This window comes from Nuphar pumila, chromosome 6 (genome assembly GCF_984573655.1).
Source record: "Nuphar pumila chromosome 6, dmNupPumi1.hap1.1, whole genome shotgun sequence".
Lineage (NCBI taxonomy): Eukaryota > Viridiplantae > Streptophyta > Magnoliopsida > Nymphaeales > Nymphaeaceae > Nuphar > Nuphar pumila.
The window spans coordinates 135,068,079-135,082,225 of NC_143254.1; the positions used below are offsets into that span (position 1 = coordinate 135,068,079).

At 37.2% G+C, this 14,147-nt stretch overlaps 1 protein-coding gene across 3 annotated transcripts in view; it reads right to left on the reverse strand.

Moving 5' to 3' along the window:
* LOC149836368 (alpha/beta-Hydrolases superfamily protein) overlaps window positions 1–14,147 on the reverse strand; it is a 124,734-nt gene that overhangs the window by 17,292 nt on the left and 93,295 nt on the right. For all 3 annotated transcript variants that reach the window (XM_090009177.1, XM_090009175.1, XM_090009176.1), the window contains exon 7: window positions 3,634–3,774. In XM_090009177.1, the coding sequence (XP_089865303.1) occupies window positions 3,634–3,774 (141 nt within the window). The remainder of the gene's footprint in view (window positions 1–3,633; window positions 3,775–14,147) is intronic.

Here is a 14,147-nt window from a genome sequence, read left to right on the forward strand (position 1 = left end):
CTCCCTTCTCTTATAAATAGGGGGAACCCCCCTTGTATTTTGGATGGCTCTTAGAGAGCTCCTCTTCAATAAAAGAAATATTCTTTTATGTGTGTAGCCTTATTATAAGGCCCTTCGTATATCCCTTGGTGGATTTTCTCTCTTGTGCTTGTTTCATTTGTCCGTGTTGGACATTGTGAATGCTTTGGCATTCTTGAATTCTTCCGCATACTTCATTACACACTCGCACCCGCACACGCACCCGCACCCATGTGACATAGCTTTATTCTTATATATAGCAATCAACATACTTCATCTCCACTCTTCCAACATTTTTGCTATAGGCAAAATATTCTTAAACAATTTAATTAACCATGTTATTCAAATATTACCCATTGATATACAAAATTCAATAGGTATATTGTTTGGCCCGATTACTTTGCTCTTTTTTATCTTCTTTATAGACATTTCACTTTTTCCTCATCAATTCTATCCACCATTCCCTGGTTAAAATCCCTCGTTATTCCATTATTTATTTAATAATAAGAAATACTTTTCCATCTTTAATTTGATCATTTTTAACTAGAACTTTCCCATTGTCATCCTTAATACACTTCACTTGTGGCTTAAATCTCGCGGTTTTCTCTCACTACTTTTAGCTAGCTTATATATATATACATCCTTTACACCCTCTTTTGTATCCAACTTAGTATATATGTTGTCATAGACAACATACTTCACCTTATGATTTTACTTGCTTCTTTGCTAACATGTATTTCTCCCAATTCATCACGTGTCTTGTGTTCTCCTGTAAAACATGATCGCTGCACATGTCAGTAGAAAAATTATACTCATCAAATACAACATTTCTGGAGATTTTGATCTTTCCTGACTTAGGATCATAGCATCTATAATCCTTGTAATCATCAACATATCCAATAAAGCGACAAATACAAGTCTTTCTCAGTTGGCTATCCACATGAACATAACACACACAACCAAATGCCCTTAACTCATTATAATTTGGATGCTTCCCAAATAACGTGAAGTAAGGAGAACTGTTTTGCAAAAGTTTCATGGGCAATCGGTTTATGATATGAACAGTTGTATGAAACACTTTGGTCCACAGTTTTATGGAAACCTTACTTGCATGAATCATAAACAACGCACTCTCCACAACATGGCGATGCTTTCTTTCAGCGGTACCATTTTGCTGAGGTGTTTGCGGGCATAAAACCCTTCGATTAATCTCATTATTCTGTAAAAAATCAATAAATTTCTTTGATGAGTATTCACCACCACCATCACATTGAAAATTTAGAATGTTTAAGGAGAATTGGGTACAAACATAGGCACAAAACTTCTGAAACACACCAACTACTTCAGATTTATGTTTCAAGAAGAATATCTAGCTATAACGAGAATAATTATCGATGAATGAAACATAATATTTACTTCTAGAGAAAGAAACAAGTGGGGATGGTCCCCAAACATCTGAGTGGATAATTTCAAAATGTCTCGAAGCTCTTTTATTATATGAATTGAATGAAAGTACATGACTTTTGCATACTCGACAACTAGAACATAAAACATCACTAGACTCTTGATCCAAAATTGATTTAGGCAACATTTTATTGGAAACTAATCTATCAATAAAAACTCGACCACAATAACCTAACTGACTATTCCAAACATTTGGTTGACCAGACTCTGAAATATTGAAGAAACACGCAGAGGACTGAGGCTTCGAATGATTATCCAGTTTAGTTCGGGCACTCAAGGGATCTTCTCTGAAGATGTACATGTTGCCATATCTTTCTCCTTTAGCGAACATCTTCCTCGTTTGAAGATCCTTAACATATATAGAAGATAGGGTAAACTCAATGTAAGAATTGGTATCATCAACAAATTTAGAAACAAAGACTATATTCTTTTTTATGTTAGGAGAACACAATACATTGGAGAAGTGGATAGGATGAGATTTAGACAGAGAAATAAGAACATTCCCAGAGTGTGTGATGGACTGGCATTTGGCATCTCTAGTAATAATATTATTTCTACCAGAATAAGGAATTAATCTAGAGAATTTACCTGCATCACCTGTGACTTGACTTGCAACCCCATAATGTACATACTAGACACCCTGATCATTCTGTTTGAAACTTTATTCAGAAAGTGCAGCCAAAAGAAGTTCCTTGTCAGAACCATTCTGTCCCTTGGTCGCTATACTGAGCTTTACCTTGAGCTTCAGGATTGTACCTTGGGTCATCCTTGAACCAACACTTTGCCTTTACATGATCCTTCCTTTTGCAGATATAACATGTAGGAATATTATTAGAGTTACCTCTACTTGCAAATGAGATTCTATTAGGAGTGGGAAGAATTCCACGTCCTCCCTGATGAAAGCCCCTGCCTCTGCCACATCCTCCTCCTCGTCCACACTTCTGAAATGTTTGTATAACTAACACTTCATGCGAAACTTCTTCACCTTTTCCAGTGTCAGACATTCCCTTTAATGACATCTCATAGCTAAGAAACTTGGCCTTCAAATTATCAAAACTGGTAACAATCTCGGTGTACTGCAAGGTTGTGGACAACACATGAAACTCTGGTCCCAAACCAACTAGGGCTTGCTGAATTTTGTCTTTCTCAAGAACTTCACATCCAACCAATACTAACTTATCAGTGATACTGATAGTTTTAATTTTATTGAAATACTCCAAACCAACTAGGATGTGAATGCTTTGAACCTCACCGAGGACATGGCGTTGGATAGAAATGATTGGAGGAAAAGGATTCATGTGGAAGACCCAAAATGAATTTCTTTTTGGTTCATATCGCTGACCCCAATTGTTTTGGGATGAAGGCGTAGTTGTTGTTGTTGTATTTAAATGATACTTTCTTATCCTTGATTGACTTTTGAACTTCTTCATTCCACCACCAAGTTTCTTTATGCATATGACATCTGCCCTTAGTCTCATCAAGCACTGGTTTGACAACCAACTTGATTCTACATGTCAACTGCTACTAAAGTTGGTCAGCATAAACCATCCAATTCCACTCTTCTTGTTTAAGTAATATTTTTTCACTTTTTTTACATTATCATCTTTGAGATCCCAGCACCTAAATCTTGGATTTCTCTTTATATCTCTTTTAATTATATTGCTCTTTATATATAAATCCGAAACTAATAGTCTATGTTGAGGGATCCCCGAAAAGAATAAAAAGGACCAAAAATGTCTGTTTTATTTTTTGTTTTAAGGGATTCTCTATTGCTTGAGGGTCAGACTTTGTGTGGGCCCCATGCCCGACCCACCTTGAGCCAAGAGATCTAAGGATCTCGAGGGCAATCAAACGCACCCTTAATATCCATTTTATAGGACAATATATAAGGTGTGCTGACCGGTTGAAGAACTGACTTCAGACTGATATCTGGAGAGTTGTAAGCATGATGCAGGCCATGTCTAGAATTTAATTCAACAAAAATCTGCATCCCTTACTTCACATATCATATGATAAAGGACTAAAACTTGCTGTCAGAATTTTTGGTCATGCATAACAAAACATAACATTTTCTAATAAAGAATGCCTTTAGAAATGCAGATTCAGTATCAAGTACTCAAGGACTTAAAAATCTGGAATGCATCATGGCACCTGAAGATGCAGGTTGACCTCATCCGGGCGTGAAAGAAAAGGAAAATCTCCTCCAGACTTCAAAAATGCCCGGCGTGCACCAGGGTAATGATCTCCAACCTGATCCTTCAACTGTTGAGGAATAGCACAATAATCATTGGTCTGCAAGAAAAAGATACACATTCAGACAGAAGAAAACACCATAGGCTTGAGATTTCATTCATCAGAGTTCTATACTACTTTTGAAAAGTTAGCAAAAGATACTGTCACAATTGAGAGCACAACTCAACTTTTTGTACGTAGTAATCCAGTTTATGGATCTTATTGATATAGTAGAATGATTTTCAGATTAATGCTTGCATGTTTTTGTTCTCAAATTCATCATGATATAAGCCAGAGTTACCTGAAGCTTCTTAGATAAGTGGGAAAACCGCTTCCCGGAAACTCGCTTCGAAAGCGCGATACTCCTCGCTTCCAAAACTTGATGAAATTTAAGAATAATCACTTTTATTTTAGTTTTTATTTGCATTCTATTTTGATTATATTGCTTTTTTTATTCCTCACTTCCCGCTTCCTATACATTTTAAAATGCATCGCTTCTCGCTTCCACTTTCTAGTTTGGCAACCTTGATCTAAGCAAAACAATAATTAGAACCAAGCATTATTAAACCAACATCAACATGAGAAATACAAGTGCACCTATGATGATTCTAGTCAAATAGTAATTTGCAACTGAACCCTATTATATTTATGTGCACGGTGAAACACTTAATTTCGGTCACAGCAGCAAACCCTTTTTAATAAAGAACTATGATTGTTTTAAATATTCTTTGGACCTATTATTTCAAAAAAGCACATATTCTCATATTAGAAACTCAGTGCAGACCTATTATTTCAAAAAAGCACATATTCTCATATTAGTAACTGAGTGCATAATTTACAATTTTTAAAATATTAGCTTCATATATGTTTTGCATGTTTTGCTGTTTTCCCTCTTGGCCTTTGCAGATTTTCTCTTTCTCAAATTCCTGACAAACACTGATTGAAAAAGAGAATTTCAAGCTTCTTGAGAAATTAGATTGATGTTTACATAATTGGTAGCTGTGGTCCAAGATGAATTGAAAGAGAAGAATGTGCACAAGTCAAACTGGCAATAGAATTGGTTATGGATAGGGATGGCAGTGGGCCGGGGTGGGTGCGGGGGACAAGGTTTTCACGCCCGCCCTGTCTAAAAATTTTCCCCTCCATCCCCAGTCCATTCCCCGTTTCATATCCTCCATCCCCGGTCCAAACGGGCCGAGGTGAGGCGGGGCCCCGTTTCCCCGGTCCTTCTGCCACTGCTGCCTTCCCCCGTTAGAGGAAGGAGAGAAGAGAAATGGGAGCTCGCATGGCTCGTTAGAGGAAGGGGAGAGGAGAGATTCGAGAAAGGGTTTTATGTTAAGGTTAAGAATATATATATATATATATATATATGATTTTATAATATGTATAAGGGTATACTAGTAGTTTCCTTAATGGGGATAGGGGATGGGGCGGGGCAAGGCAGGAAGGGGGCAAAAATAAGTCCATCCCCGCCTCCATCCTCGCACGAGTTTTGATTTGACCTCTATCCCCGAGATCCATTTTCTGTTTCATGTCCTCCATCCCAGGTCCAAACGGGACGGGGCGAGGCGGGGCCTGGTTTCCCCCTGGTCCACAGTGTTAAAATGTAAACCGTATATAAATTGTAATATATATATATAATAATAATATATTATTATTAAATATATACTTTTCTTTAATATTTTTTTGTTTTTTTTAGTGGAACTAGATTGTTTTTCAGTCAAGTTCCTAGTTGGAACTTGACTGACTTGTAGCCGTTGGACTAGAGTCCAACGACTCTTCTTAGATGAGCTCTCCTCTCTCCTTCTTTGTATAAATAGGGGTGAACCCCTCAATGTATTTTACTTTAATGCTTCTTAAGCATTTTCATTATTAATAAAGATTTATTATTTCTTTGTTGTGCTCTTCCTTTTATACCCTTTTATGGGTTTGCTTGAAGTGTCATTATAGACACTCCTTTGATAGATTAAGTGCGTTTGTGGAAGACCACCATTTCATTACATGGTATCAGAGCCGTGGAGATCTTAGATCTTGAAGAGCTTTTGCCTCGTTTTCCGTGCCCCTCACTTGCAAAAGGTGTTTCATCACCTTGTTCTTGACTCAAGAAGGTTCGTTGAAGAAATGAGGATATTGAAGAAACTTCTTGCTACAAAAATTAGTATTTTCTTTTCTTCTATTTTCTCTTCTCTCATCTATTTCTTTCTCACCCTTGTAAAAGATGGAAGACAATGATAAGATCACCATCATACTCATGAAGCTAAATGATACTAATTATGTAATATGGGCTTCAATTATGAAGCACCACATTTGGGGAAAAGGGCTATGGGGTATAGTTGATGGTTCCTATTCAAAACCTAAATTATCTCTCACCAAAAAGGAGGATGATAAAGAAGTTCCTCTAACGAAAGAGGAGAAGAGCAAGGCGTTGGCCACTTATGAAAAGAATGGAGGATAGGGCATGCAAAAATTATGAAATGACAAATTAATAGCGTAGACATTAAAAAATGTTCTAGTCTTGCTAAGTTCAAACATGTCGATAAGGGTTGAGAATATCTTAAAAATATGTATTCCCTCAAAGATATTGCACATGTGTGCAATTTACAAGACAAAGTTCGGACAATGACTCAAAAGGATAAAACCATTCGGGAATATTACAATGAGTTGTCCAAACTTTGGGAAGAATTGACTCTTTTAGAGCCAAAATAACATTGTTCCGAAGACATTGACCTCCGTAAAAAACAACTTGATATGAAGCATTTTTATCAATTTATAAATGGTTTAAGACCGAAATTTGAGTCGACTAAATCGACTCTTCTTCATCGAGAAAAAGTTCCCTTTCTCGTTGATACTATAGAGGAACTAACTATGGAGGAAAATAGAATTAAAAAGAATACTCCAAAACTAGAAGATGATTCCGTTCTAGTTGTGTCTAGACCGAGTAATCATGTACGCTCTTATAGGTCACCTCATTTCAACAGACAAAATGGTGACTTTGACAAGAGAAAAGTCATTTGTCACAATTGTCATGAACTAGGGCATTATAGGCCTCAATGTCCTAAACTTAAAGAGCTAAGAGAAGAGAGAGCTACGACTGTTGGATCGGAACCCAAAGATCAAGATGCACCGGTTTCTATGGCTCAATTGATGGAGATTCTTCAACCCCTTATCAAAAGAGCTTCCTCCTCATTTGAAGCCTCAACTGGAGCAGTTGTTTCATCCTTATCCGATCTAGGTAACTTTCCTTGGCTTTTTGACTCTAGTGCTTCTTTTCATATGACCCCAAATGACAATAGCTTATCCGAATGTTTAAAAAATAAGTCAAGTGTGTCAAAAGTTTTTACAACTAATGGAGCCACTCTTGAAATAGAAAGAATAGAAAATTTTGAAAAAGACCATAAAACTAAGAATTTTTTATTCCAGAAGTTAGATATATTCTTAAACTGAATTTAAATCTTTTATTTGTTTCTCAAATAACTGATTATGGATGTAATGTCTCATTTTCTTCTCATGGTTGTTGGATACAGGATCACCAGTCAGGAAAGCTGATTAGGGAAGGCCATAGAGGAGGACTCTATTACATGGATTTTTTGGAATTGTCTAAGAATGCTTTCTGTTATAATATTCAGAAAATAGAGTTGGATTTGTGAGACAAAAGACTTGGTCATCCTCATATGGCCAAAATCCAACATTTTTCTAGTCTTCAAAAATTTTGTAATTATAAAAATTTTACTTGTAAAGACTGTATTCTTGGCAAAATGAAAAGATGATCATTTCGTGATAGAACCTTTATTTCTTCCAGACCATTTGAATTAGTACGTTCGGATGTTTGGGGTCCTGCACTAATTGTTTCAAATGGTGGATTTGCATATTATGTGATTTTTGTTGATGATTTTTCTAGGCATACTTGGATTTACTTCCTTAAACATAAATCAGAAGTCTTTTCATACTTTCAATCATTTCGTAACATGGTTAAAAACAAATTTCAAATTGATATATCATTTTTTTGCACAGATTCAGGAGAAGAATTTATATCTAAAGAATTCAAAAATTATCTCAGTTTACATGGCATTACGCATCAAAGATCTTGTCCATACACACCACAACAAAATGGACTGGTCGAACGTAAACATCGACACATCATGGAAACAACTAGGACTTTATTAATAGCAAATCATGTTCCAAAGGAATTTTGAACATAAGGTGTACTAACTGCTACTTATCTTATTAATCAAATGTCATCCTCCTTTTTGAAAAATATAACTCCAATTGAAATACTTGTGAATCTTTCTCCGGATTACTCTAGATCGAGAGTGTTTGGATGCAAGTGTTTTGTTTTTACTAGAAAAAATGACAAACTCTCTCCCCGTGTGATTCCCTGTGCCTTTTTAGGATATGCCGATAATAAAAAAGGCTATAGGTGTTTTGACCTTCAAAATAAACAACTATATGTATCAAGAAATGTATCTTTCCTTGAAAAAGAAAGCTTCCTTGATTTTGAAAAACCTAAGGAAGTCACTGAATATTCTTTCCTAATAGATTTTGTAATAACCTCAATTTTTGCTTTCAAATAAATGCTACTACGCGAGGATCCGCAGTTGGATCCATTTGGATCCGACCTACGGATCCATTTCGCAAAGATGTCGTGGATCCAGAATCCAGACCGCGTCTGGATCCTGGATCTCGGACCCAGACCGTGCCCTATGAAACGAAAAAAAAAAACTTAAGTTAAAAGGGCAGGGGTCTGCCCGATAAAAAGGAGATTTTTTTGCTGTTAGGGTTCTGAAGGAACCCTAACGCGATGAACGCAAGGGGAGGAGTCGTGCGCAACCATCGGGGAAAGGAAAAAATCCTCCTTCCTTTTCGGGAGGCGTCCCTCCTACAAAAGGGAGTCCCGAACCCCTCTTCCCCCACTCTCCTCTCTTCCTTCACTCTCTCTCTGCCTCCCTCTCGAACGCCTTCGCGGCGCCGGAGCAGACGAGGTCGGTGGGAGCGTCTTTCCCCTCGCTGCAGCAACCTCCCCGTCACCATCTCCCTTTTCTCTCTGACCTTGCTCTCCAGCAGTCACCCTCGGTCGACAGCCCCGTTCCTCGCCGTCGGCATCCCTGGGTCCCCCCCCCCTCCCCCCAAGCGTCAGATTTCTTTTGAGGTACGGGTCCCCTCTTGTGAAAATGGATGGGAAATCGAACCCCGGTTCGATTTTGTGTTGTTTTTTTTGGATGGAATCCTTGAAAAAAAAAGATGTGCAGTAACAGGGCATGAGTCGGCTGAGAAGGTGTGTCTGTAAGCCAGACCCAGCCGAACGTTTCTTGTTTTCAAAAAAAGAGAGGAAAAACTTTGGCTCAGATGCTATTGGGCTCCAGCCAATCCACACGCGGCTGAGCCTATTAGACAGTCAGCCCCAGCCGACTGGGTCGGCTGGGTGGTTCTACTGCACGACAGACTCAGCTGATTGGGTCGGCTGGGTCATGTCCTATAAAAAAGAAAGAAAAAGAAACCCCTAATTCAATGCTGTTGGGCTCCAGCCGACCTAGGGTCGGCTGAGTACTGTTGGGGTGAACTAAATCTCAAATTTAGAAGATTTTAGAATCAAGAATTGGCTTCATCTGAGGTGACCTTATATGATTTTTTTTGTAAGCTTTTCTAGATATCGACAGTCTAGAGATCAGATTTGAAAATTTTGATTCTGTAGAGCTTATCGATATGCTTTGATGTTTGGGTTTGGCATATTTGATATCGTTTTTGTCTGAGAAGCATGCTGGTATAGTTTTCTAGGGGTTGTCATTGATTTTGGTGAAGTTTTATCAAGAATCATGATAGGTGGTAAGGGGCGATAACCTGATTTCTTGTGGTTCTTGACTTCTTGTGTCCTGTTGAATTGCCTGTGGGTATTTGACTGTTGCATCTGTGTTACAGCATAGCAATGTTGTTGTTATGCTCTTTTGGGTATGTGGAGTATTGATTCGAAGCCCTGTTTGAACCTTTTGTGCTGACTGCTTGTATTGGCTGGGTGTAAACCCTTATAAAAAAAAAGACACCCTATATATATATATATATATGTGGATTCAGAATCTGCACAGGTTGTGCTGATTCCATACACATATAAATGCTTATGTGTGTACATAATGGATTCAGATATGATGATTTTTTTTAGCAGTATGATTGAATTGATGTTTATGCTTCCTATCATGCCTATCTAACATTCATATGCTATAAGATAACCTTAGGCATGCATCTATGATTGCAACGTGACTGAAGGGGTGATGGGTGTTGCCATGCTTTAGCTAAACAAGTAATTATTTTCGATTGTACTCAAACAAGTAGTTTCCAATGCTAAAGCTGAACATCCTATGCTAGGCTAAAAGTGGTAATCACATGGTTGTTTTTCTAGTATGAGCATACATGGAATTGATATGGGTGTACATTTAAGGGATTGCATGAGGTGTTCACAAGTGTGTTTAGAATGATTTGTGAGTGAAAGCATGCATTTACATGAATACCAGTATTAAATGGAATCATGCATTAGACATGGACATTTGTATTGAATGAAGGCATGCGATGAATATGAAATTGTGAGCTCATGCACATGTGAATTTTACTAATTCATGTATATCTTTAATTTTGTATACATGGATATACATGATAAAGCATTCAAAAGTAATGCATTGGGGTATGTTACCTGTGGTTGTTGGTATATGGATGCAGCGATGATCGGAAAGAATCATTGCAGGCCTGGAAAGCCTCGAGCCTTAGTTGCTCCCTCTTTATTTATTTTAAAATACATCGTAAAAATATATCTATTGTTATTGCATTGTGTTTACACTTTTCTATGCTTTTTTTGGCGGGCGATAGTCCCGTGATGACTCTCGCAGGGGTAGATGTGAGTCTTTACTTTTGTTGTTGCATGCTGAATTGCAAAACTTAATAAATGACCTTTAAATAAAAAGATAATGAATAAGAGCAGTGTAATGAGTGTACTGAGATTTCCCATCGAAAGAATGAGCATCTTAGATGTTCGATTTTGGGGAACCACGAGGATACAAAAATTCCGTGTGCTTTACTTTGATCCCTGAACCCGATATTGAGGTTCTTTCTCCTGGCCACGGTTTTAGGAAGAGTCTGTCACTTTACCTGGGAGTGGTGTGTTCGACACCACTGTTGTTTTGGTATATCAAGAAAGTAACACTATTGAATGTGGAGGTCCTTAGTGTCCCGACATTAGATGTGGAAGTCTAATGTTCCGAAGATGATTCGGTCGAGAGATAAGTTTGGAACCCAGTAATAAAATACAAATTGTGTGTTAAGCTACTTTAGGAACCTAACTTGACCTCAGAGAAATTATACTCACTTGGTGTATTCGTGGGCAACAGTAATTAAAAAGATGAACTTGAATTGTATGTATTTAATAAGACATGCATATGAGAAGAAAAACTTTAAAGAAAGATAATAAGGTGTTCATGTATTGCACATAAATCATGCATGATCCTACTATGCATTAGGACATGCATATTTTATCTGTTCTCTTAATTGTTACATGTTGGTGGATGCATGATGCTTAATTTCTAATGCATGTTAAATGTCTTGTTTACTTAAATTGTAATTCCTGTTGTTGATTAATGTTCTTGCATGCTTAATAAACGTTGCATGAATGCTTAATTTGAATTATGTAATTGTTCTAATTGCATTCCTCTGAATTATTGCATGAAATCGTATATGTGTTCTTTATGCTCATTTATTTTCATTAGAAGGATCTGTACGTAGAATTCTTCAGATATCTGACATCCTCTATTTGTGGTTTTTCTCAGCCGCAGGTGATCAGTGAAGCGACTGGCTTCTGGAGGAATTACGGGTGTCACACACTTACTAGACAGATCACATATGGACAACGTGGCTCAGTTTTCTTTTATTTTCTTTCGTTTAATTTAGTTGTTATTGCACTCTGAATTTCATTTATGCATTTGCCTCGAGACTTATCACTCATTAGATCAATAAAGGTTTGGTTTGGTATGGATGATAATTGTAAGCTCTATTGTGGTTGGTTGTCTTATCCAATTGGGAGTGAAACTGTAAAGCCCCTGGGTTTCTGGGAAGACTTCCGCAATAGTAAAAAAAAAAAATCTGCATTTTCAAGGGGTATGATTTGGGGTCGTTACAGGTTTGATCTCAAAACCTATTGAATATGATCTTTAATGTGACTTTGGCAATGATCAAAGTACGATTGATCTCGAACACAATGATGACAATGAAGAGCAAATCCATAGGGATGTTGGTTTACAATATTCTAAACGAAGAGTCAAATCTTCTATATGCACTAGAAAAATATTCCGAAGTATCCACCAGAAGGTCATCTCGAGTTTCGAGGCCTCCCGAAAACTTGTGTCATACGAATCTTTTTCACCCACATATAAGACAATTCTTGCATTAATATACTCATATGAGGAACCATCATCGTACTCTCAAGCCAAAAATCATGTAGAATGGGTAGAAGCCATGAAAACTGAGTTGGATGCACTTGAAAAGGCTTCTACTTAGACTATTCAAGATCTTCCTCTAGGTAAGAAACCTATAGGCTGTCGCTGAGTTTACAAAGTTAAAACCAAGAGTGATGGAACTCTTGAAAGATATAAACCCCGACTAGTGGCCAAAGGCTATGCCCCAGTTGCTCGTATGACCACTATCAAAACCTTAATTGCCTTGGTTTCTATTAGAAAATGACCCATATTTCAAATGGATGTCAAAAATGCATTTCTAAATGGAAACCTAGTAGAAGTATACATGAAAGCCCTACCTGATATTAGTATTTCTAAGGGTAAAGTTCTTCGTTTAGAAAAAGCTCTTTATGGTCTTAAATAAGCACCAAAAGCTTGGTATGATAAGTTTAGTCAGGTTATGCTTAATATTAGTTTTCAATCCTGTTTGACTGACACTGATTTGGATGACATGATCATCACCAGAGGCGATAAATAGAGAGTTGAAAACATCAAAAAACTTCTTAAAACTCATTTTGAAATGACTGATTTAGGTTTATTAAGATATTTTTTTAAGAATTGAAGTTGCTTATTCCCCTTGTAGGTATTTAATGTCTTCACAGATGATAAGAAAGTAGACACTCCAGAAGTTGTCAATATTAAAATGAGAATTGATGATGGAGAACTTCTTGATGATCCTACTCCTTACAGACAGCTTATCAAAGCCCTTTCTTATCTTTTCATTACTAGGCCAAATATAGCACATGCAGTTCATACAGACAGTCAGTTTCAGCATGCTCCCACCTTTATGCATATGGGAGCAGTTTTGCGTATTATTAGATATTTAAAGTTCTCTTTTTTACGAGGACTCTTCTTGTCTGCTTCATCGTTTTTAAATTTACTTGCATATACTGATGTTGATTGGGGAGATGATCCCAATAATAAGCACTCAACCACTGGTTTTTGTGTATTCTTAGGTGAACTCTTAATTTCGTGGAGATGCAAGAAACAACACAAACTCTCTCTTTCTTCTACCGAAGCCAAATACAGAGCCATGACAACCACCACTATAAAAGTTGTTTGCCTCAGACGCCTACTAGCAGATATGGGAGCTGAAGCGACATAAGCTTCAAAAATGTATTGTGACAACAAAAGTGCGATCTACATTGCAAGCAACCGGATATTTCACGAGCGCACCAAACACATCGAGATAGACTGTCACTATGTCAGAGATGAATACTTATATGGAACAATTGATCTGCCATATGTTACATCAGAGTACCAATTAAGAGACTTTTTCACCAAGCCTCTCGCTGCTCCCAGATTTCACTTCATCTTAGACAAACTTTCGCTCATTGTACCGTAAGTTTGAGGGGGAGTGTTAAAATGTAAACTGTATATAAATTGTAATATATATAATAATAATATATATTATTATTATTATATATATTTTTCTTTAATATTTTTTTGTTTCTTTTTAGTATCTAGTTCAATAGGAACTAGATTGTTTTCCAATCAAGTTCCTAGTTGGAACTTGATTGACTTGTAGCCGTTGGACTCTAGTCCAACGGCTATAATAAGAGCCGTTGGACTAGAGTCTAACGACTCTTCTTGGGAGAGCTCCAAATGAGCTCTCCTCTCTCCCTCTTCTTTGTATAAATAGGGGCGAACCCCTCAATGTATTTTACTTTAATGCTTCATAAGCATTTTCATTATTAATAAAGATTTATTATTTCTTTGTTGTGCTCTTTCTTTTATACCCTTTTATGGGTTTGCTTGAAGTGTCATTATAGACACTCTTTTGGTAGATTCAAGTGCGTTTGTGGAAGACCACCATTTCATTTCATTACACACTGCCATCCCTAGTTATGGATGATTAAAGCAAGCAGAAGATGTTTCATGATTTACATCAATCTTTGGGGAGTCTGCCAAATCATACCATACCATATGGAAACTACCCGTGCCCAA